This window comes from Bombyx mandarina, chromosome 21 (assembly GCF_030267445.1).
Source record: "Bombyx mandarina strain Sakado chromosome 21, ASM3026744v2".
In the NCBI taxonomy this organism is placed as follows: Eukaryota; Metazoa; Arthropoda; class Insecta; order Lepidoptera; family Bombycidae; genus Bombyx; species Bombyx mandarina.
In genome coordinates this window covers 9,244,089-9,266,932 of record NC_143227.1, presented here as the reverse complement: position 1 = coordinate 9,266,932, position 22,844 = coordinate 9,244,089, and the positions used below count along the sequence as shown (strand labels likewise).

Here is a 22,844-nt window from a genome sequence, read left to right as displayed (position 1 = left end):
AGGGGAATGAAACTTATTTAGGGTCGACTGACAACATATAATAAATACGCACGCATGTATTTTTTTTTATCACACTAAAATGATTTTTATGTTTCAGTACTATGAAATGTCGTATGGACTCAACGTGGAAATGCACAAACAGGTATGTACTATGACATCTACTTCTAAATTAACGTAATTACTAGTTAGCTGTAATCTATATTTTACTTTTGGCTTAAGAATGATTGTTCTCAAAAAGGAATTTCAAATGTCACAAGGCGTCATCCCAAAGATTTAAATATGCTTATGAAAGAAAATACTACAATTTTTCAGCCAAACTTAAATAGTGAATCGTTTCCGCGTGATCACATTGAAATTCGTAACAAAGTTTACTACATTTTAGGTAAATAGTGATGGCCGAAGAACTCCACCTATTACTATGAAATAAAAAATATGTATTTTTGCTTTCTGGCTGTTTGTTAGATAAACGTTCGACGCGCGCGGGGGCCGTCCTGACCCGTTCAAACCGCTTTGTTGACATTACGGTTTTTCATTTAAAACTTGCGAAGTTAATTTGTTTTCATCACACAGATTCTTTTGGGATATTAAATATTATATTGAAAAATAATCAGGGTTGCCGAGTGCGGTTTGAGTTGATGTTGTGACGGGTTTTCATTTCCATACATTATCGATATATTGCGTGGGGCTGCGGAACCGTGGTGCTAGGGGAGCCTGAGCTTCCCCTAAATATGAGTTCAACTAAAACGGAGAAAATATAATATCCATGAATTAGACGCTTAGCAGGATTTACAAAGGGGACGTTCAGGGTTGTCATAAGCCATGCCTAAATTAAATCGATATTTTGAAATTTCGAGTTGGCATTTGCGGAGTCCGACAAATACATTTATTACACTAGTTTCTACTGTAATATCTACCCATATTTACTTCAAGAAAGTTTACAGAAATATGCGTAACTATAGTAGATTTTTAAATCGATTTGCGATGTGAATTTCTTACGTATTATTAGCTGAATATCAGCTGTGTCGCAATATCGATCAATTTTGTTGCTCAACTAAACTCAAATTCTCTTGCTAATCCCGCTTGTTTGTAGACAGCCCTGACCAGAGACCAACAATAGATACCCTAACAAATAGGTATATATACTGTGCACCAGGGGTCCCTTGCGCCCGAGGGGCTATCCACGGGGGGCTTCATGGTAATCTGTTGATTTTACGCTCACTGCCCTGTCTACAATCGAACCCCGCTTTTTAATAAGAGCCTGTAACATGTCCAACAAAATCAATTGAATATCCTTGCATTTAATATAAAAACATTCATTTATTTCACACGTTACAATGAACATCTTGTAAATAATAAAACAACGGTACAGGTGATCGCATTTACTATTCTACAAAAGTCTGTAATTACTAGTTACATATAGGTATGTCGAATGTATTTTGCTGTAACATTTCGAGGTCTGAATTAATACGTACCTGTTTTGATATCAACTTAATATTCCAACATTTACTTCGAGCATAATAAATCTGATGTCAAACGCAATGTTTACTGAATAATAAGTGTAGGAGAGAGACCTCAGAATACGTTAAAGCAAACTGCAGTGAGTAATATAATATTTGTTTAGGGTCTGGCAAACTCAGGTCGAGGGGTAAATTAGAAGGGCTGTATTGTTTGGTGCTGCGGCGGACAGATGGCGGCCTCCACCGGCTCAATGCTTGAATGCGCTATTTAGCGTACACTGGCGCGCTTCATTGTAATGGATTATTACATTAGCACTTAACACGCTCGGTCGAGCGAGAACCGAAACGTACCCCTCGGACTTTGTTAAGCTTTTATAGCGTTGCCGACCGTAATAGAATGTTTTACATTTTTTATTCGTTATCTCGCTCGTTCTTGCTCGTCACACGACGCTCGGTCGGGTTAAACACTCAATAAAATAAAATGACGCTCAAATGAATTCCGATTGTCAGTTCTGTTACATAGCCTCTGATGGGATGGAAGTATTGGTTTTTTGTTCGATCGCATCAAACTTGTAGTGCTTGAACGCTGACTGGGCGATGTTTATTCGAGATGTGCTTCGTGCTGGTTATCTCGTAATGACTCTATTATGACGCATGTAGAGTCGCGGGGAGTAGGCTCGTCGTGACCGCGCCGCGTTCGCTGCCGTGACCGCGTCTAACTCGCGTTTTCCGCTCTTTCTGACGCCGACTAATTGCTTAGATTTTCTTTTGTTAGTCGCGGGGCCAGACCGTAGCTTAGTGAGACCGTGCCGAATCGCACCTACTTATGCCGTGAATTGATTGTTTCGTCTTTGTGTGCCTGTATCGACACGGAGACTTATTGTTCTGTGCTTCGAGCCATTATTCACGCTTGAACCGACTTTCACGCTGCCGATTAACGCAACGGTTTCTTTCTATGAATGAACGCAGGTTCTGTGCTAATTACGTACCACTGGTTCGGTATTCAAAATAAATTGAAAAAAGGCTAAGGTATTAATTAAGTTTGGATACTATAAGATTTTGACTGTTTTTTTTTATTGCTTAGATGGATGGACGAGCTCACACCCCACTTGATGTTAAGTGGTTACTGGAGCCCATGGACATCTACGACGTGAATGCGCCACCCACCTTGAGATATCAGTTCTAAGGTCTCAAGTATAGTTACAACGGCTGCTCCGCCCTTCAAACCGAAACGCAGTTGCGATGTTGAAAGCAAAGGATTCGTTTATGACAAATTAATGTGGAAATATATAGAATAGACGAGGGCGTTGCGAGGGAACGAACTGTGTCGGCGGGATATCGGAATACTTTGCCGAGGTTTACTTGTGTAACACCCCGCGGCGCGCTCCGTTGCACGCGCCTCCTCCCCGACTGTCGTTTGTTATTAAATATCGATACCGGGTTTCCCTCGCGCCGCTGTCATAGCTCTGATGTTTGTTTGAATGTTCGTTTTACGCTATACGATTCATCATCCATCACAATTTTAGTAGTAACGGAAGCTCTCGAGTTGTGTAGTGGAATATTTTTTCGTGCGTTATTTCTGAATGCCGACATTTTACATTTACGCCTTCTAAAGATGGGTGCGATGTTTTCCTTAAAAAAATATTCTAAACAGTCATTCGTAAATAGATATGAAGGAAATTAAAAGTACGTACCCTATATTTTTAATGTTTATAAGCTGAAATTGAACCAACAATTAATTTCATGTATTTTATCTCTAGATACCGGTCCAGAGATTAGATCGAAATTTTAAATAATTTTAATGACAATACCATATCGTAAAAATACGATAATTGGTAAGAAGTTGATCAGACGTCTTGGAGTCCATGAAAATTACTTTAATACAAGCAAACATACATACCAAGCTAATAAAAGCACAAAATCATTATCCCATCATTTCATCACAAATAAATTAATAAAAAAATAAACACTTTTCGAAATCTCTTCATAAATCAACGAGCAAATAAATCCGAAATCTAATTGGAAAAAAATCCATTTGAACAGTTTCCAGTAGGTACGTGTCCGTATAATTTAATAATCTACGGGTTATTGCGATTCCGTCCCTTGCCCCTGACACAAAACAGGGGACTAGTGTTCGTTACAGAAGGGTCGTAAACAGATTAACGACATAATTGCACGGCCATGTGAGATAGCTTCGAATAAATGATGCTCCTTCATTTTAAGCCTTCGGTAACCCTTGCGTAGTACAAAGATTAGTAGCAAGGTCTGAAATGAAAAAAAGAGTGGGCTGTCTGTTATTTTTGTTCTGTGTCATCGACATGGTGAAATTATTCATGTGCGAGGCGGGGGATTGTTTGGTTTGCATTAGGGTGCGTCCACACAACACCCTCTGGCTCTCATTGATAAAAACGCTGCACGTGCTCAATCCGCTTACCTACTATTTATAACGAAACAAGCGGGGGCTAACGTTTTTAATACTGTTTGTTTACGGCTTTTTGTTTACAAATGTCGATACGGTCTTTTCCTACTACTATGTTATCAATTCAATGAACTGATTAGGATTTACATGCTTACCACATTAATTATGGACTAATTATCAACATTACCTTTAGCGGATTAAAAGTAACGTAAGGTATTAAGATAGCGTTTCGTATTGCGTTGGAATGTTTAATTAATTCTTTTGAAATCCTATTTTCAACCGACTACAAAAGAAAAAGTAGAAAGAGGTTCCATAGACATTTCAGAAACAGTGTTCAAGTATTTAGTGATTATTCATATATTCTTATTATATAGTTTGGCAACGCCACCTAGTTCGACATTGCAAAAGATTACCAATCTTTAAATCCTTATTTCGAAACGGCTGCATATTTTTTTTATATTATATAATCTGTGACATTATTAAATTTACCGACAAAAGCCGAGCTTAAGAAGTGAAAAAAACAACCACAGAAACCGCAGTATTAATATATTCGCAACTACAAAAAATATATAGGGAAATAGGGCAATGGAAATGCTCCGAAATAATATCAGGATAAGCGCATTTGGCTGTGCAATATTCCTTATCAAATTATAAGTGTTGAGTCTTCACATCGACATGCAGGTAGTCGTTACGGGGCCCGCACAATGGCGCGCTATCTCGTACATCTACACGCGGATACAGCCTTGTGAATTGTCTAAACGAAGGCAACAACTCACAATGAACGCTCCGTCGCTTCGCCCCCTCGCTTAAAAGCGAAATTATCTCCGGATCTACAGCGTGCGTCGCGCGGCAGATGGCGCTTGCAATAAAACCACTAAACGCGATATCGCCGTTTGCTGCCCCTCCGTCCGCTTTATTATTTGATCGGGGAGCCAAATTAAAGGATTTGCCGTAACCCCTCGCCTGCGACCCTCGCTCGCCAACAATCACCTCTGTATTAAGTCTAATTGTGTTTTCAAATTTGCCCCCTACAATGCACAGGGATAGGGATGCCATGTGAAAAATAAGGCGTATATTACCCTCTCCGTTTTATTAATATCAGTCGGTTTTGTAACGTGCATGGGTATTAGGTACCAAACATTTCAATTTTGCATTAAAAAAATTGATGTAATTTAGTAAATCAGTGTCCACGCACAATGAGTCGTCGCGTATAATGCGCACGTAAAGACTCGTGACTAATAAACACGAGTTTACGGCCCGCCTAAATCGTGCAATAAAACAACACGTCTAATAATGTGTATCGTCGGGTAGACGCTCGAGGCGCTCTGTCTTACTAATACACGTATTCATTCCTACACGTCGTACTCTCGCGTGGCGATACATCATTATACTGTTATAATTATTATACGTACGTCATAATTCGTAACATGAAACGTGCGCGACGTTCCGTTTAGGGATTTAAACTATATCGCTGATAGACTCGGATCAGTTGGTAAAACAATTTGCGTTCATGTCGGGAAGTTTACAAGTTTAACGTGATTTCGGGGTGATATTCCGTATCGCCAGGTTAATTTATCGCCCTTCGACTCCGGCGGCGATGTGAAACTAATTACAGCGAATACGTACGTCCCCCGTTCGACGTTTGTTGTCGTAGTCTGGCCACCTTAATTGCTTTGATTGAGACACGGATATAGATTCGGGAACAGTTTGGCGTGGCCGGGTCGGCGCGTGGGGAACGCGCGTCGTCGGCACTCGACTCGCGCTTGTCGGTGGTCGGGCGTGAAACGGCCCTCATGAATAATGGACGCCTTGTTCGCTCCTTGAATTTTCATTTAAAACAGACGATTTCTATTCGACTCGTAAACTACACGTCTATGACTCACTCGTTTCCTATTCAATGTAATGTAACCAGTAAAACTGCAGCCGGAACGATGTAAGAATTTTAAGAGGCCGCATTTTTCATTTGCATACTAAATACATATTTACATTGGTACACAGATTCTTGTATTGTTGCTCAGCTGAATGTTTCCAATAAAAAATTATCATACATTAATAAGATTGCTATAACATCTCCGATATCGTGCCATTCCCATCACTATTCTCTCAAAAAATCAAATAACTTTTTGAATAGAATAACAATTCATCCAGGTACCAAATAAAATATATCGATAAGAATCATCGTTAAGTCGGCAATATTCACATAGATCGTATCATTAAATCTCACTTACATTATCATGAAAACGGTAACAGTTGTACGGTGGTCCCGCGTATTCAAACAATGAAACAATGCAAACAAGGAAGGGGTTACGTACGGGGGGGAACACCGCCATTGACTGAGCCCCTCACTGACAACCTCTACAATACATTTGTGGGGCTACAATTAAAGTGCACTCCGAACGTGTTCACTGAATTAATGAAACCAACAAATTGCCGAGTAGTTACGTGAAAACTAGAAAAAGTTTTAGGTCAGAAAATAACATAGGTGCTATTTCTAGTATATTCTATAATTTAAATGATTCGAAACCATTTACGATTAATCGCGTCCATAATGGCTATAGAATTCAGAATGTCAGAAAATGTTCAACGTTATCATGATCATTTGTCCTATTCGAATTTAGAATTTATGTATAAATATATAAATAAATTAATATGTTTGTTGTTTCAAAATGTATAAAAAAAAACGGTCGGACCGCTTCGAATTTTTAAAATACCGTTGACGCTTATTATATCCTTAAAAAGGAAACTGAATTGAGGGCACGAACCAATTTTAATATTCCAACATATTTGTGGTAGGCCGGTATTTAAATTCTCTAATGAATATTTAATCTAGAATATATCGATACAGTAATAGCACCGGTGACATGTTGAATTATGAATAAGCCTTAGGCTTAATTGAGTATCAGTATTTAGTAGGCGGCGTTTGAAACACATTCTGTCTATAAATTAATTCAATCATTTCGTATGCTCAAAGCTAACCTGTACTGACGGTTTCGAGTACAAGATTTAATGTGAGTATCGATTCAAACTGTGACCTCGGCGTTAAATAACTACTTTTCTATAATGCCATATATGAATACGAAATGCGGGATCGGGTCTCAATAAATATTTATGATTTATTTAAATTCATTCTCACCTTATTTTTCTTCACATCTGAGCATGAATAGATAATGTGTCGTTCGAATGATAAATGAGTTTCTCATGCTTATAGAATGCTCTGATTTTTTTCTTCATAATTCAATATTAGAAAATTTTATTTATTAATTTTGGCGAAGTCTTACACAATATACCTTCATAGTAATAAAATTTTCACTACTAAAAAGCCGAATTACGTTTATGAATAATTAGACAAGAAATTAGTTACATTATCACGAAGTAGAAAAAATAATAATTAATTAATTAAAGAATAAAAAAATAATTAATTGTTAATTAAAAAGGCAAACAACATTTATGTTCAAAGACAATGGTGTTATTTTTTTGAATTTATTAAACCTCTTAAAGGTGAACAGACCTCATTTTAAAACATTCACAAAAAGGTGTCGCGTTGACACCTCCTAATAAGGCTACCATGTTTCACAGCTAAGTTAATTAAACATAGCGTGCAGTTGTACACAAACCGATCATTTAATATTAGGTTACTATAACTTTACCTGTTTATGGATGTTAGGGTTGGGCCCGCCCTTTGGGAATTCCGGAAAATAAGTTCCCTACGATATCGAATTATGTTCGAAAAGTACCGACCCTCAGCTTTTGACGTTATCCTATTTGGCTTTTCGGCGAAATTGGATTTTACTTTATGTAATAAATATTCATTCAGTAGTTTTCTTGTTTGATATTTTAAGAGCTTTACTGTATTTATTTAATGATACATTGTTGTGGTCCATGTATTTTTCGCTCATAATACTAAAATGTAAATATTGTTATACAGTACTATATAATTACAGTCTACATATAAGTCAACCATCAAATCGATTTGTGATTTAAAATGGCCTGTTTAATCGGAATCAGTTAAACAGGGCGTGTACTTGTGTACCTTACTGTTGACAAGAGCGAGAGACAACCCTATCACGTAATGTATGTTGCGTGCGGCGCCACAGCGTGTAGGTACATCAACAAACATTGGCCGTGTTACGCGGTGAGCGGTTTTGTAGTTTTAAAAAAAAACTTTATTTTAATATACACTGAATTTATTTATCCTTTACAAAAATCTGATGTTACACGGACAGAGTTACGATGTTATGAGCTTGAAGATTGATGACGAACTTTTTAGTTTCAAGGAGAAAGAGAATTTATACATGAATAGTATTTACTAAACAATTAGTAAATGAGTCATTTAGACTATGAACCGTATTGGTAAACATATTTAGAATCCGTAAGGACACAATTAGTAAATGACGGAATTTTACCAATGTGAAAGGAATACAATATTAACTAATGTTCTAATTCCAAACGAATATCTGATGTAAAGTAAACAATATACATATGATTTAGTAACATGAGGAAATAAGTATGTTATATAGTAACAATGATTTAGAACTTAAGAACTAAGAGTTAGAGTACATTATGTGTTTATGAGAATTGATATATGACTTAGGTACTAGTGTGAGGGGCATAACATAACACCTCCCCCCTTAAAACAAAGGTTGAGCGTTGGTGCTCGAACTTTGAGAATTAGGATTTTCTGGATTTTCGATGTCATCTTCGTCTTCGGAGATGCACGATGTAGGATGACCGATGTTGGTCATTGGAATTGAAATTTGTGTATTTCTTCTTCTTGAAGAATTATCAAAGCAATTGTTGAAAATCTGGACACATCCGCTATTTGACCTTCTTCGGGTCGCAAATGGACATGGAAAATTCTTGAAGACTTTGTATAAGATGTATGTAAGCATTGTGATTCCGATCGAGAAATAGATCCATGAAAAACTTGACTCATGTTTCTTCATGAAATTTTGTGTTTTGATTTTCTTAATTTCCTCTGAATATTTGTCAATATGGTGCTTGATTTGTTGTAATGAGTCCAACGGGATCTCATTGATTGGAATTGGAATTAGATGTGGTATTTCAACATTTTTTAATTCTTGGAAACAATCGTCAGTTGTTATATCCGGTGTGACGATTGGATATGTGATGTTTTCATTTGATGATTTAAATGCTGTGAGCGTGCTGTAGCCAGTATGGAGCTTGCAAGATGCTGGCAGCGTTATGATTCCTGATCCATATAGTTTGTGGTTCGACACTTCACCATTACATTGAAGTACACATTGAGTTTCTGTGCTTAATACGTAGAGCCATTTATCACTTTCTAACTGCTGAAACGTTGCTATTTCCGCAGGAAATGATGTGACAGTGCATGATTTAGGAATTGATTTTGATTTTGTTAGCAGGACTTCAAGTTCACATATTGGTCTTGAAGTAGATTCATAGACGACCATATTTTTGCATAACCGTTGTCTTGATGCGAAATTGTTGCAGTTTTCCAACGAACTTGTAGAAATATACTTTTCTTGATTTTGATTAGTGGCTAAGAATATATGCTCTGGTAGGATGGTGGAGTGATATGAGGAATTAGGATGTTGTACAGGGATTGAATAAATATGATATAATTTAAAATTATCGTTTGTAACTAAGGGAAATTCTAAGATGTATACGAGGCGATTTGAGTAAACATAAGCTGATAAGGTAGAAGAATCTAATAAGGTATGAATATTATCTAATGTTACGGATGTGACTAAGCGTTTATTTGTTCTAACATGATTTGACAATAGAAGCTCTTCGTAGAGACGCTTGAGAGAAATTATCGATGGGTGAACAGTATTTGATTTAGCAAAAAGAATACTAGTTAGACAATCGTTTATATCGTTTTCTAAGTTAGTTACTAATTCTAGAATTTGCAGGGAAATTGTGGAAATTTCTTCACTTATTTTAATATCGAATACAGTATTCTTTGTAGTGTTAATATATTCGTTTAGACGATTAATATTTTCATTGATAATTTATTCGTCGTTTGTGATTTTGAATATAGATTGATTAAAGTTTTTGATTGTGGAAGATGTGATTTGTAGTTGTTTTTGCATGAGATTCATTACATCTAATTCTCGTTTTTCTAGAGAATTGATGCTTTCGTTATAACGTTCAGCATCCTGTGCGTCAGGTGTACCGATTAACCATTTAAGAACAGAGCTAAGGCCATCAAACAATTCTCGTTTATTACTTGAATTTTTGCCTAAGTAAAGGTTTAATTCCGAAAGTCGTTTTTCGATTATAACGATTTTGTATAGAATGTTGAATAAATTTGTAAATTTTGTAAATATGGAGGAATATAAACATTTTAAAATTCGAACAAATAATAAAACTAATATAAGGATTTGGTAGGGATTGTATAAAAGAATTTGTATTTTGGATGGCTGTAAATTGGCCTATCCTGTAAAGAAATATTTCTAACTTAAAAATAGAATATGAAATATAGTATACTATAATTTTAACATAAATGAATGAATTTTGAAATATCAGAATTTAGGATGAATTATCGTTATTAGGATAAGGTCTAAGACGATTTGAGTGAACTAATTGGGTTTTTCCACCCTTTTTAATTAGGAAATTTTCATTGAAGCCAACACGAACTATTTCGTATGGGCCTTCCCATTTAGAATCTAGATTGTTAGGATTAGGAACTTTTAGCATAACTTTATAACCTATTTTATATTCTACAGAATTCTTAATTTGATTGTCATAGCGTTCTTTCGCTTTTTCTTTCATCTTTTCTAAATTTTGTAAAGCAGTTTCTCTAGAGACCTTTAAACGTTCATTTAAATCTTTTAAATAATCGCAAGCTGTGTAATCAGAGATTGGTTTTAGCGAGTAGAACGGACGAGGCTTAAAACCAAATAAAAGTTCATGAGGAGTGTAACCCGTGGAAGAGTTAACTGAGGTATTATGACATAAAATAGCGAGAGGGATGATTTGGTCCCAATTTTTATGACGACGATTGCAATACATGCGTATATGATCTCGAAGAGTCGCATGGAATCGTTCGAGAGCGCCATTTGTTTGAGGATGATATGCTGTATTGAATGTGTGATTACATCCGAGAAATTTTGTTAGTTGTTTAAGAACGTTATTGGTAAATTCGGTACCTTGGTCCGAATGAAAACGCTTTGGAACACCGAAGTGTTGGCAGAAATGTAAGATTTGTTTAGCAATAGTGACTGCTTCTTTGTCAGGAATAAGATATGCTTGAACAAATCTTGTGAGATCGTCTTGCAACGTTATGACATATTTATTATTATTATCACTAATTTCTGAGTATGAGACTAAATCCATTGATATACGCTCAAATGGTTCAGTAGATTGAGAGGTTATGACCATAGGTGCTTTAAAAGACTTACGTTGAATTTTATTTCGTTGGCAAACGACGCATGATTCTATGTATTCTTTAATGTCGTTTGTCATTCCTTTCCAGAAATATTCATCACGAATTTTCCTGGTTGTTTCTAAGATTCCACGATGTCCTGATAGAGGTTCATCGTGATAGGTTTTGAGAATATTAGGAATTTCTTCAGGCATAGGATAAGATATTTTATTTTCACAAATTATAATTTTACAATTGTATGATTCAGCGATGTATGAAGATATATAAAGTTGTTCGTTGATTTCTAGTTTACACGTATTATCATTTTTAAGATCTGGAACGTACAATGTATCAATTTCATGTTTTTGAAGACATGAGAGAAGAGATTTAAAATAACTTTCAGAATCCCAAGGATCGAAGTGTCTGGGTCTAGTGCATGTAAAGAATAAATTTTGATTATGATTTGAATTTAACAAATGTACTTCGTATAGAGATTTTTGATTTTCTAAAAATGATTCAGTTTGTGAACATAAACTGATAGCTTCATGAAATAGATTATTTTGTGAAGGAGGTTCACATGACATAGGAATAAATATATTTTTGTGCTTAACATCTAACAATTGATCTGGAGACATTTTAGTAAAAGAAGTATTTATATTGGTACGATCTAAGGATTTGTAATGTTCAAAATTTATTTGTAGATAATCGTCTTGATCATCTTGACTTAAATCTATTACGTTAGAGTTCATAATAGCTGGACGAGACAGAGCGTCCGCATTAGTATTCATTTTTCCTGCTTTATAAACTATCTCGTACTCGTATTCTTCGAGCTTGAGACGCCATCTTACGAGACGACTGCCTGGATCTTTGATTGAAAATAACCACGTAAGAGGTTTGTGGTCAGTAACGATTTTGAATCTTCTTCCGAAGAGATAAGGTCTGAAATGCTTAACTGCCCACACTATGGCAAGCAACTCTCTTTCGATAGTTGAATAATTAGACTCGGCTTTATTTAAAGTACGTGAGGCATACGCGATTGGCAAATCTTTGCCAATATCTCCCTGTGAGAGGATAGCACCAATAGCATGTAACGATGCATCGGTAGTTAATACGAAATCTTTGTTGAAATCGGGATATTGAAGAATTGGAGTCATGGTTAAAATTTCTTTACATTTATCGAATGCTGACTGCTGATCTTTACTCCATATAAATGGAACATCTTTCTTGAGTAAGCTCGTTAAAGGTTTAGTGATTTTGCTAAAGTTAGGTATAAATCTACGATAGTATCCTGCGAGACCTAAGAATGATTTTATATCTTTACACGATTTAGGAATAGGAAAGTTTTTAACTGCTGAAACCTTTTCTGGATTTGGTTTCACGCCTTGATTTGTGATGATGTGACCTAGATAGGCAACTTCTTTGCGCATAAATTCACACTTGTCGGGTTGAATTTTGAGACCATATTTACGGAGTCGCTCTAAGACTTCAGTTAGTTTTTGTTCATGTTCCTGAAGACTAGAAGCAAAAACGACTATATCATCTAAGTACACGAAACAACGCTCTCCCTGCAATCCGTACAGAACGCTATCCATAGCGCGTTGGAAAGTAGCTGGAGCATTTTTGAGTCCAAAGGGCATTCTTAAAAATTCATAGTGACCATAAGGAGTACTGAATGCTGTCTTAGGAATATCCTTTTCATCAAGTTCAATTTGGTGAAAACCTGATGCTAAATCTAGGGTAGTAAAATAAATAGAATGACCTAACTTGTCTAGGATATCGGTGATGTTTGGCAAAGGGTAACTATCTCCAATAGTGATTTCGTTTAATTTCCTGTAGTCTATAACTACACGCCATTTCTGTTTACCAGAAGCGTCAGACTTTTTAGGGACAACCCAAATGGGGCTGCTCCATGGAGATGAACTAGGTTGAATAATTTTTTGGTCTAGCATTTTTTCAACTTGAGATTTTACTTCTTTTTGATGAATGAAAGGAAACCTATACGTTTTGGTATTGATCGGAATATCAGAAGTAGTAGGAATTGAATGTTTTGTATTGTTACTAAAAGACAGAGGCTCGTCTTCTAAATAAAAGATATCTGGAAATTTTGAAATAATTTTGTCTAGAGATTTTAGTTCTTCGTTATTTAGATGGTCAGTTCTCACGAGTTGACGAACTTTATCTCGTTTATCGTGGACGCCATTATTTAATGAGTTTGTAAAGTTTATTTGTGAATTAGCATTATTTGAGTTATTAATTAATGATAACGATTTAGTTTCTACTAATGGTAATGATGTGATCGTCTTATCACGGTCGCTTGAGTTGACACAAGTTATGAGGAATCTTCCATTGGAAACTGAGATAAGTGCATTCGGTATGGTCAACTCTTTGTCTAGGGATTGTTTTTCGACGAACGCGTTACCATTACATATGTCTTTTGTAAAACAAGCTATGACAGTTTCAGATCGCTTTCCTAGAACTTGTTTACAATCGGACGGTGACTCATCTTTATCACCGAGAGTTGTTAACTTGTAATTTTTGTCTTTAAGACGCATGGTCTTAGATTGAACATAAATGGTAGCATTGAATTTGTTCATAAAATCGTTACCTAAAATACCATCTACACTGATATTTAAGTTAGCAACGTGAAATTTGAATTTTGATAGATTATCGAGGGACAGTTGTGCTGTACCAAAACTACGAATGGTAGAGTTAGTTCCAGATATTCCCACAATAGACACGATGTTCGATTCATCTAGAGGGGCTGTACCTATTTTGTTTCTATTAATAACAGAAATAGCAGCGCCTGTGTCGATAAGAAGGGTTACTGGTTGTCCTTCGATGTGAAACTTACAATAAAGTAGATTTTCTGGTGGTACATTGAATGATGATATTTTGTAAGTTTCTATACTAGTTTGATTTTTTGAGCTAGGAGTCGATTTTGAATGATAATTTAAATTAACGATTTCGTTAGATTTAGGATTTGATTTAGTTTTTGATTTAGAGTTAGATTTAGATTTTGATTTAGAATTAGAATTTGATTTTGAATTTCGTTTAGATCTCGATTTAGAATTTGATTTTGTGATTTCGTCAAGAGGTTCTGATGATTTTTGAGTTGAAAAAGCTTTAGGGTCTACAAAGATCTCGAAGTCACTGTCTTCGGTTTGAGTCGCAACGTCACTAAGTTGTCTCCGATAGACTGCTGAACTATGTGAGCTATTGTTCTCGAACTGAGGGGTGAAAATAGCTGTTTGTTCCCGATGAACTGAATTAACAACATTATTTTCTGTGACCTGAGTTTGATTTTTATAGTCTAAGGCTTTTTGCTCATTGTGTTTGTTAAATTGGTTTAGAACGTCGTTTGATTTAGTATTGGGCTTTAAATATTCGCGGTTTCCGAAGCATTGCCCGTGAGTTCGGCCGCCTGCGAGTTTAAATTATTAATTTTGATTGAATTGGGATTTTGTTTATTTCGTTCGTTGTATTGTCTCTTACGACATTCTTGAATTAAATGACCAGGCTTCTTGCAATAGTTACATGATTTTAAGGGAGTTGAAACATTATGGTTGCCAGAGTTTGGTTGTGGAGTTCGAATATGTCTGGATTGACCATGATTTTGATATGGAACTGTGCTAGGGTTCATATTAAAAAGTTTTTGTCTAGCACTGTTCATATTTCGAATTTTCTCTTCCTGTATAGCAAAATTTCCGGCGTCAGTTAGATTGTTGAAATCTCTGGTTCTAAGCATTACGCCTATGTCAGAGTTTAAGCCGTTAATAAAAACATTGAGAGCTGTTTCCTCAGCAGTAATTTTACGTCCTTCTAGGGTGTTATCGTTATATTCGATACACAGTTTTTCTATTATTTTACTTCGACAAAGATTCACGCGAAGAAAATATTCAGTAACAGTTTCTTTTGATTGTTGGAACATGGATTGTAGTTCTAACATAAGATGTCCTAACGTTTTAGTTTGAGAGAACTTTTGTATTAGGAAGCATTTTAAGTCAGACCACGTTGAAAACTGTTTGGCATGAACGTCTGATGAACTTGGCCCAGTGATTTTATTCAACGCGTATATTAAAAGAACCATTTTTTGTTGAACAGAAGCTAAACTAAACGCGGAGTCGCACGATCTGATAAATCGATACACTTGGCTAGGAGATGATGTATTAAATTCTGGAATTAATTGTAAGAGTGTAGCAATTGTAATTTCTAAAGCCATATTTTTGTTTTCTGCGCTAAACATTTTGAATGGCTTGATTTAAGAAAATGTATAATTTAAGAAATAATGAAAAAATTCTACCAAAAGTCGCGAATTTGATTTGATTTATGATGATTTAAGATGATTAAAGATTTAAGATTTGATTTAAGATTTTGTTCAATATATATGATTTAGGAAAGAGATTTAGGAATGTGTAACAGATTAAGGATTAAGGATGAATTCAGAGCATATAAAAACCACTTACCACAGTACAATAAAAATTAGATTCTGCATGTGGGCTCTCGTCTGTTCGGCGAAGTTATTTCAAAAGCCTTCAGCTACCGTGCTTGATTCACGTCGTCTTGCGGTTGCTGGCTGCTGCTGAGCGATGTGTGTCCCGTAGTTGCTGCTGCTGCTGTTGCTTGGCGATGTGAGTCCCGTCGCGATGCGGTGATGCACGTTAAAACTTCGTCTTGGCGATATTTCTATGCGGAATCCTACCGACTGCGCCAAATTTGTTACGCGGTGAGCGGTTTTGTAGTTTTAAAAAAAAACTTTATTTTAATATACACTGAATTTATTTATCCTTTACAAAAATCTGATGTTACACGGACAGAGTTACGATGTTATGAGCTTGAAGATTGATGACGAACTTTTTAGTTTCAAGGAGAAAGAGAATTTATACATGAATAGTATTTACTAAACAATTAGTAAATGAGTCATTTAGACTATGAACCGTATTGGTAAACATATTTAGAATCCGTAAGGACACAATTAGTAAATGACGGAATTTTACCAATGTGAAAGGAATACAATATTAACTAATGTTCTAATTCCAAACGAATATCTGATGTAAAGTAAACAATATACATATGATTTAGTAACATGAGGAAATAAGTATGTTATATAGTAACAATGATTTAGAACTTAAGAACTAAGAGTTAGAGTACATTATGTGTTTATGAGAATTGATATATGACTTAGGTACTAGTGTGAGGGGCATAACATAACAGCCGTACCACGCTACACGCAATATACCATTTCCACCATCAAACCATTTCGCTTGGATAATTAGTAATGCTCAAACAAACCTCACCGATGAAGTTTAACGCTAGAGATTATCTATTCAGCTTTAAAACGAATGATTTAATATTATTTGGACATAAATGTTTTAAGTTTGTGTAGTTTATTTAATGTAGGTGTTAGAGTATAAAGCCGCCATTTTATTTTTAATTAAGGCCCTACCTAACCCGCAAGACGGCTCCTGACTGTACAAATGACGAGTACAGCTTAGCGTTAAGGCAGGCGGACATGGGTGTGGGGCGGACCGCGCGCGGCTAGCCGCAAGACTGCGGTCGCGCGGTCGTCCACCCGAGCGCCCACACCCTCTCGCTAACTCGCTTTCAGATACTCTTCTTCTGTTTACGTTCGTTTCATAATAACAACTCCTACACATACCGTATCGTTTTAAAAAACTTAATCTAAATCGTGCTGATCTCAAAGTTGGCATCGGCTTTCGCGTTACAATGTTGACTGGCTTCGGAAACATTTAGCGCGACATCTATAACAATCAAAAGTAAATTTGCTAATACCGCTTCAACGATTATCAAAAAAAATCGTTCTTAATTTGAAAGCATCTTAACTGAAATATAAGTAAAGATTCACGAATGGTAGTATCGGTGGCCTAATAAGAAAATCGCACAGTACCCACATATTTATATAAACGTCAAAAATCTATTTCGATCATTATCTAGTTGTTTTATAATGTACCAAAAATGTGTTCACAAACTGCTTCACGGGGTTGGGAAGCTGAAACAATAGCTTCATGTAATAGACCACGTTATCACAGTTGATACAATCACATGATTGCCGATACCCTCTTTGAGGTATGAGATTAAGGTCTAAGATTTATATTGCAATGGCCAAATTAAAACCACAGTGGGAGGTCCCCTAAATTAGTGCAGTAGAATGGCCTCGAGCAGGGAGAGATGGCGGGACATCGTGAGACGCGACAAGTCTGCTCCCTCCAACACTACATGATGATCACGACTACTCTGTCAAGAGTAACACGATTGAGAAGAGGAAGAGAAATTTAGATTAACATCTGTTCTGCCCTAAAAACTGACGAACTTGTTTTTCCCTTTACGTCATATTAAAATTTGATCTAAAAATCTGTTGATTCACTTAGTAGGTGGTCACTTTTTAGCGCTAACTGTGAGGTAAAATAGGGACTGTGAAGTTACGTCACGCATTAACGGTACACCGTTGGGTTTCCGGGAACTCTGGTAATTCTGAGAAGCGTGAAACTTTAGCGTGTGTGTGAAGTTCAAACTCCGAGCTCGCTCAGTGCATCTAACAAATTAAACAATATTCATACAAGAGGGTACGGCTCCGTCGACAGACGCTCACAATAAGCATTGAGCTTGCAAACAGGCTGGGTAAATACAAGCTGTGTAAACTCGCAAACTCCAGCCCTCCACTCTGTGTCCGTTGCGACTCTGTGCAAATAGTTTTATTAAAGGCCTCGTATATGTGTGTGACCGTGTGTGCTTAAATAATTAACGCGCCATACTCATTATCCTGTTACATAAATTTCTCTGGTACCAAATGACACGTTTCTTACGAATTCGTACGGTTTTTTTTTTATCAATTCAAAATAAAACGGGTCACTCTTACTTTCAAAGTTAAATGCACGCCAATCACGTCACCATCTAATATTTAATACGTCAACACACTATTATAATCACTACATAGTATAAAACAAAGTCGCTTTCTCTGTCCCTATATCCCTATGTATGATTAAATCTTTAAAACTACGCAACGGATTTTGATGCGATTTTTTTTAATAGATAGAGTGATTGAAGAGGAAGGTTTATATGTATAATAACATCCATTAAATAGTGGAGAAATCAATAATAAATTACAGTTTCCGAAGCGAAGCGAGGGCGGGTCGCTAGTACACGTATAAATGTAAGGATTTACCGTCTCGTGCAGTCGGCAACTCGATACAACGAGATAGTAAACAAGGCAATGCAAACGGACCCCGCAAACAGACAGTCTCCCGTATCGCAACCGAACGTCCGTAGACTGTTCGTACCGTGTCGTAAATATATACGGTTTTCCAATCGCATTCTGTCAAATACTCTTGAGTCGCTTTATTGAACATTCCTGTTTCGTGGAACGCTGATGAAATACGAAAACCATCGAATCTTTTAATACAAATACTCCAGCGCGCTTGCTTAGAAACGATGCAATGAATTATAAACTATATGAAGCATTATACTAGACATGAAGAAGTTAGATTAAATGTCCATATTGAGAGCTTACACGAGGAAATCAGTATCGAAGAACGTTGATCTCGCTCATTGAAACGCTCGAAACAGGTCGTCCTGTTATCTGTCTGACAAGAACAACTTACCTACCTACCCATAAATCATTTTTCACTGTCGAAACCGATTAACCAGCAGAAACTAGCTGATATACTTGTTCATATCAAATGTTTATCATGACTTAATACAACCTTTATCTAATACTTTTATCGTCAGCTTTATACTGATCATACAAAAAAATACGTAAAAAGGTAATGGTATGGTATATATTTTATCAGGGGACTTGTCGTAATCGTCCCAATCAATTTTAGTACAAAATCCGTGATAAATTCGCTATCATATCTGAACAAAAGCAAGTCAGCTGAATATAAAAATCGTAAGAGATAATACCCAGCCGATAACGTTATTTAGAACGATAACAATCGAAAATTAGGATGAAGTTATCGCCGTATTAAATGTTGTTATTTGAAATAACAAGTTGATATGAATCGCGCTAATAATCCTTGATAGTGCGAGGGTAAACGTTGCGAAACTAAAAATAACAGCGCGCGTCGAACCGAAAATATATAATTTGACACAGACACGAACGCATTGTCTGAATGTGTTGTTTGCGATCGTACGAAATGAGAAGGCTTCGTTGCGCATTGCATAAATTAGGACTGAGTGTATTAACAGCGCTAATTGCTTGCTATAACGTTAGTGAACAGTCGTGTATTTGTGTTGTTAGCGAGCGCTATTGTGTTCTTGCACAAGTACACTGCTCAATACACAAAGCGTTCGGATTGCTCTGTCATTACCAGCAATAGATGGCTCGTTAGTAATGCATGCAAAAAAACCTTAATGCTCGGCGGTGATTGATTTGTATGTGGGAACCACTTGTGAAACTGCGTGATGCTTACGAATCGGCTAATGTATGCTATTACTGGTGGTAGGACCTCTTGTGAGTCCGCGCGGGTAGGTACCACCGCCTTGCCTATTTCTGCCGTGAAGCAGTAGTAATGCGTTTCGGTTTGAAGGGTGGGGCAGCCGTTGTAACTATGCTGAGATCTTAGAACTTATATCTCAAGGTGGGTGGCGCATTTACGTCGTAGATGTCCATGGGCTCCAGTAACCACTTAACATCAGGTGGGCTGTGAGCTCGTCCACCCATCTAAGCAATAAAAAAATATGTATGTACTCTTAGAAACTAATATTGCTTCGAGCGTTTTATGACCATCCCATGCGTTTCTATTCGCATCACGAATAAAAGATGATGCAAAGTCAGCGCGTTTGTTTATTTATGATTTCACTTGGACGTAAAAATAAATTGTTTAAAGGGATCAACTTCATAATCGTCTGACTTTGTTTTTCGGCACTTCGTAATCGACACGCTTATAAGCGCTCTCGTAAAAAGTGCCAAGTCAAAAAGGCTTCACGGCTTTGCCAAGAGGTAAGGTACACAAAGGGCAATAAACGTTTGGCGTGGACCTAAACAAACAGGGGTAGCTAGGAAGCTGGCTCTTTGTTTGGCGAGAAGCATGCGTGTCAACACTGGCCGCTCTATTCGGCTCGTCTGCCCTCACTATTATGAAATCGTGTCTCAGCCTTTGTTGCTGTCGAGTTAATCTATTAATCAATGAAAATCTCCTTTAGACAATTTGTACATATTACAAACAAAATTTTAACACATAAATCTAACTATACATTTTTAAATTACTCAATGTTTAATTTAGGTATTACTAGAAGATGACCGAGCTTTGCTGTTTTTTTTTTTTTTGATTAGTTTATGTTTATGTTGATTATCGATAAAGTTGATTATACACGTATAAAACACGAATAAAACAACATTTTCTGAAAATAAATCGTAGCTAGATCGATTTATCGCCCCCGAAATCGCCTGTATACTAGATTTTATGAAAATCGTTGGAGCCGTTTCCGAGATTCAGATTATATATTAGGTATTATATACAAGAATTGGTCGTTTAAAGATACTGTCGGTAGTAATCAAGAATTTTACACGACACTTTTCGTGATTAAAAATAAAATACGTCCACAATTCCATATGTCTCCTTTTTGTGGAAGCCAGTCGTTTAAATTGACAAGGAGTTGTGTATCGGAGCGCGACCGGCGCGGCGACCGGCATAGCACAATTACAATCTGATTACGAGCTGACACCGGTCCCGAGTCGACACGATCGAGATAACGACTTGTCCCACACTGCACACCCACCCGACGGCTCACCGTCGACTTGTTCTTGCCAACTAATTATATCCATTTGTTTATAATGAATATTAATGACACGCCTTTCCGTCCGAACGATTCCGTTGATTATAAGTATCGACGTTCGAGTGGCAATTATTTTAAGTAAGACCAATTATATTGTTGTTCGGCCACTTCACTTAACGGCCTACGTAATTGCAGTGGGCTTAAATATTTTATACGCAACCCTGTCCTATATATCGATCCAGTTGCTTAAAAATGAAATAATAAATAAAAAAAAAGGTTTTACATTGACATTAGCGTATAATTAGAAAGCTAAAGAGTGACGCGGACTTTAGTCGGTTGCATGCATTATCGATGTGCCAGCCACTAATGTTCCACGACGAGCTATGTTTAAACAATTATTGCTTTGCCGATACGATACGAATCGATGATAATGTTGGCCTCTGTCTGCTGCAATAATAGCCCATTTATCGACTCTGCTGCCACTCGTCGGAGGAATTATTTATTGGCGTGCCATAAGAGCGACGTCGCTTTCAATACAATAGCGCCTTTCCTATCGGAGACTGTTTTGTTTAATAAAGTGGAAACTTGGCTGCGGCACTCGGAGTGAGATAGCCGCGAGGCTGCATAAATAAATAATTCATAAGAGTCGGAAGTCGTTAATGAAGGCACAAGCCGCAGCGCGACCACACGTTTCCATTGTTTTTATCCATTATACCTCAAGAATACACCTGTAGACAAAGTTTAAGTTTAGTTGTGTAATTTAGTACTATCACGAGAGTTGTGGATTTTTAACAAAAACTAAACATGTCTTTATAATAATTACATATTTTTTTATACATATTTTTTTCGCGGCTTGCCTTGCATTTTTACCTTTTTTGTAGTAAAATTTTGAAATGTATCGAGTTTCTTCATTAGATTCACTCATCTTGACAGTACGAAAAATAAATAAAAATCACACATTTTCCTAATTTGAATTTGGAATTATCTTCTTTAAAATTGAAACTTTTAATTATACCAAAACCAGCCAGATACAAATAGTATAGCCAAAGAGATTTTATTACAAGTTCAATAATGCGAAAAGACTTTTCCCCAACCTATTATGTTTTTGACAGCTATAATGGACATAATAAGTCACAATCCACTTGTGTTAAGCGATTAACGAAACTATTGACATCATAACATAAATACCCAAACATAAGACAATACATACTCGTATAGTCTCAATTGATTTGCCACTACTGTGTCTGATCATTGAAACGGGGATAGATTACTTTGTAATTGAAATAGGTAGAATAGTGGTAACTACTACTGCACTAGTGATAGGATAGCATTTAAAATAGGAACTAGAAGGTTAGGAATATCGGAGTTGAGTCAGAAAATAAGTGAGTTTACTAAATGATGGTAGGACAACAATAGTATTGGCTCCAAGCTTCCATGTTAAGTTGATACACCTGTAGGATTTTATTTATTTATAACCATCCATGACCCGAATCCGTGTTCCCTGAACCGAAAAATAATTTTAGCTTGTAAAACTTTATCCCGCCCCCGCTTCCGCTCTCATCGTATCCACACCAGAAACGTGAGTACGCTAAAAGGGAGAGAGACGGTAAATTGCGGCGCGCGACCACGAGCGAAGCGACCGCGACCCGCATTTAGGTCACCGCCTTATGCAGCTCATGCACTCCCACACCGGCTGTCATTGTACACGGCCCTCCGTGCCTCTTCAATCTCAGTTGGAAACTGTAATTTACCATCGCTCGAAATTGCGGATCTAAAATTTTGTAAAAGCTTTCAAAACGCAACCTCGTTATTTCGGTAAAGTAGTTTTTCGTCGCTTTCTGAGTACGGATTATATAGATTTTTATTTTCGATGGAGTCTTTCGAAATA

At 36.6% G+C, this 22,844-nt stretch overlaps 2 protein-coding genes and 1 pseudogene across 4 annotated transcripts in view; 1 reads left to right on the top strand and 2 right to left on the bottom strand.

Annotated features, from left to right (window-relative positions):
• Gro (groucho) overlaps positions 1-22,844 on the top strand; it is a 74,141-nt gene that overhangs the window by 9,721 nt on the left and 41,576 nt on the right. For both annotated transcript variants that reach the window (XM_028171786.2, XM_028171785.2), the window contains exon 4: positions 98-142. In XM_028171786.2, coding sequence (XP_028027587.1) covers positions 98-142 — 45 coding nt within the window. The remainder of the gene's footprint in view (positions 1-97; positions 143-22,844) is intronic.
• Positions 8,039-10,108, bottom strand: LOC149500463 (uncharacterized; annotated as a pseudogene). The gene has a single exon (XR_016324933.1). The product of XR_016324933.1 is annotated as an uncharacterized LOC149500463 (transcript).
• LOC149500462 (uncharacterized) lies at positions 14,542-15,599 on the bottom strand. The gene has a single exon (XM_089736561.1). The coding sequence runs from the start codon at positions 15,465-15,467 to the stop codon at positions 14,601-14,603; it is 867 nt and encodes a 288-aa protein (XP_089592687.1). The 5' UTR covers positions 15,468-15,599; the 3' UTR covers positions 14,542-14,600.

Coding starts and splice junctions, on each gene's coding strand:
- LOC149500462 (XM_089736561.1), bottom strand. CDS start 15,467: ATGTTTAGCGCAGAAAACAAAAATATGGCTTTAGAAATTACAATTGCT.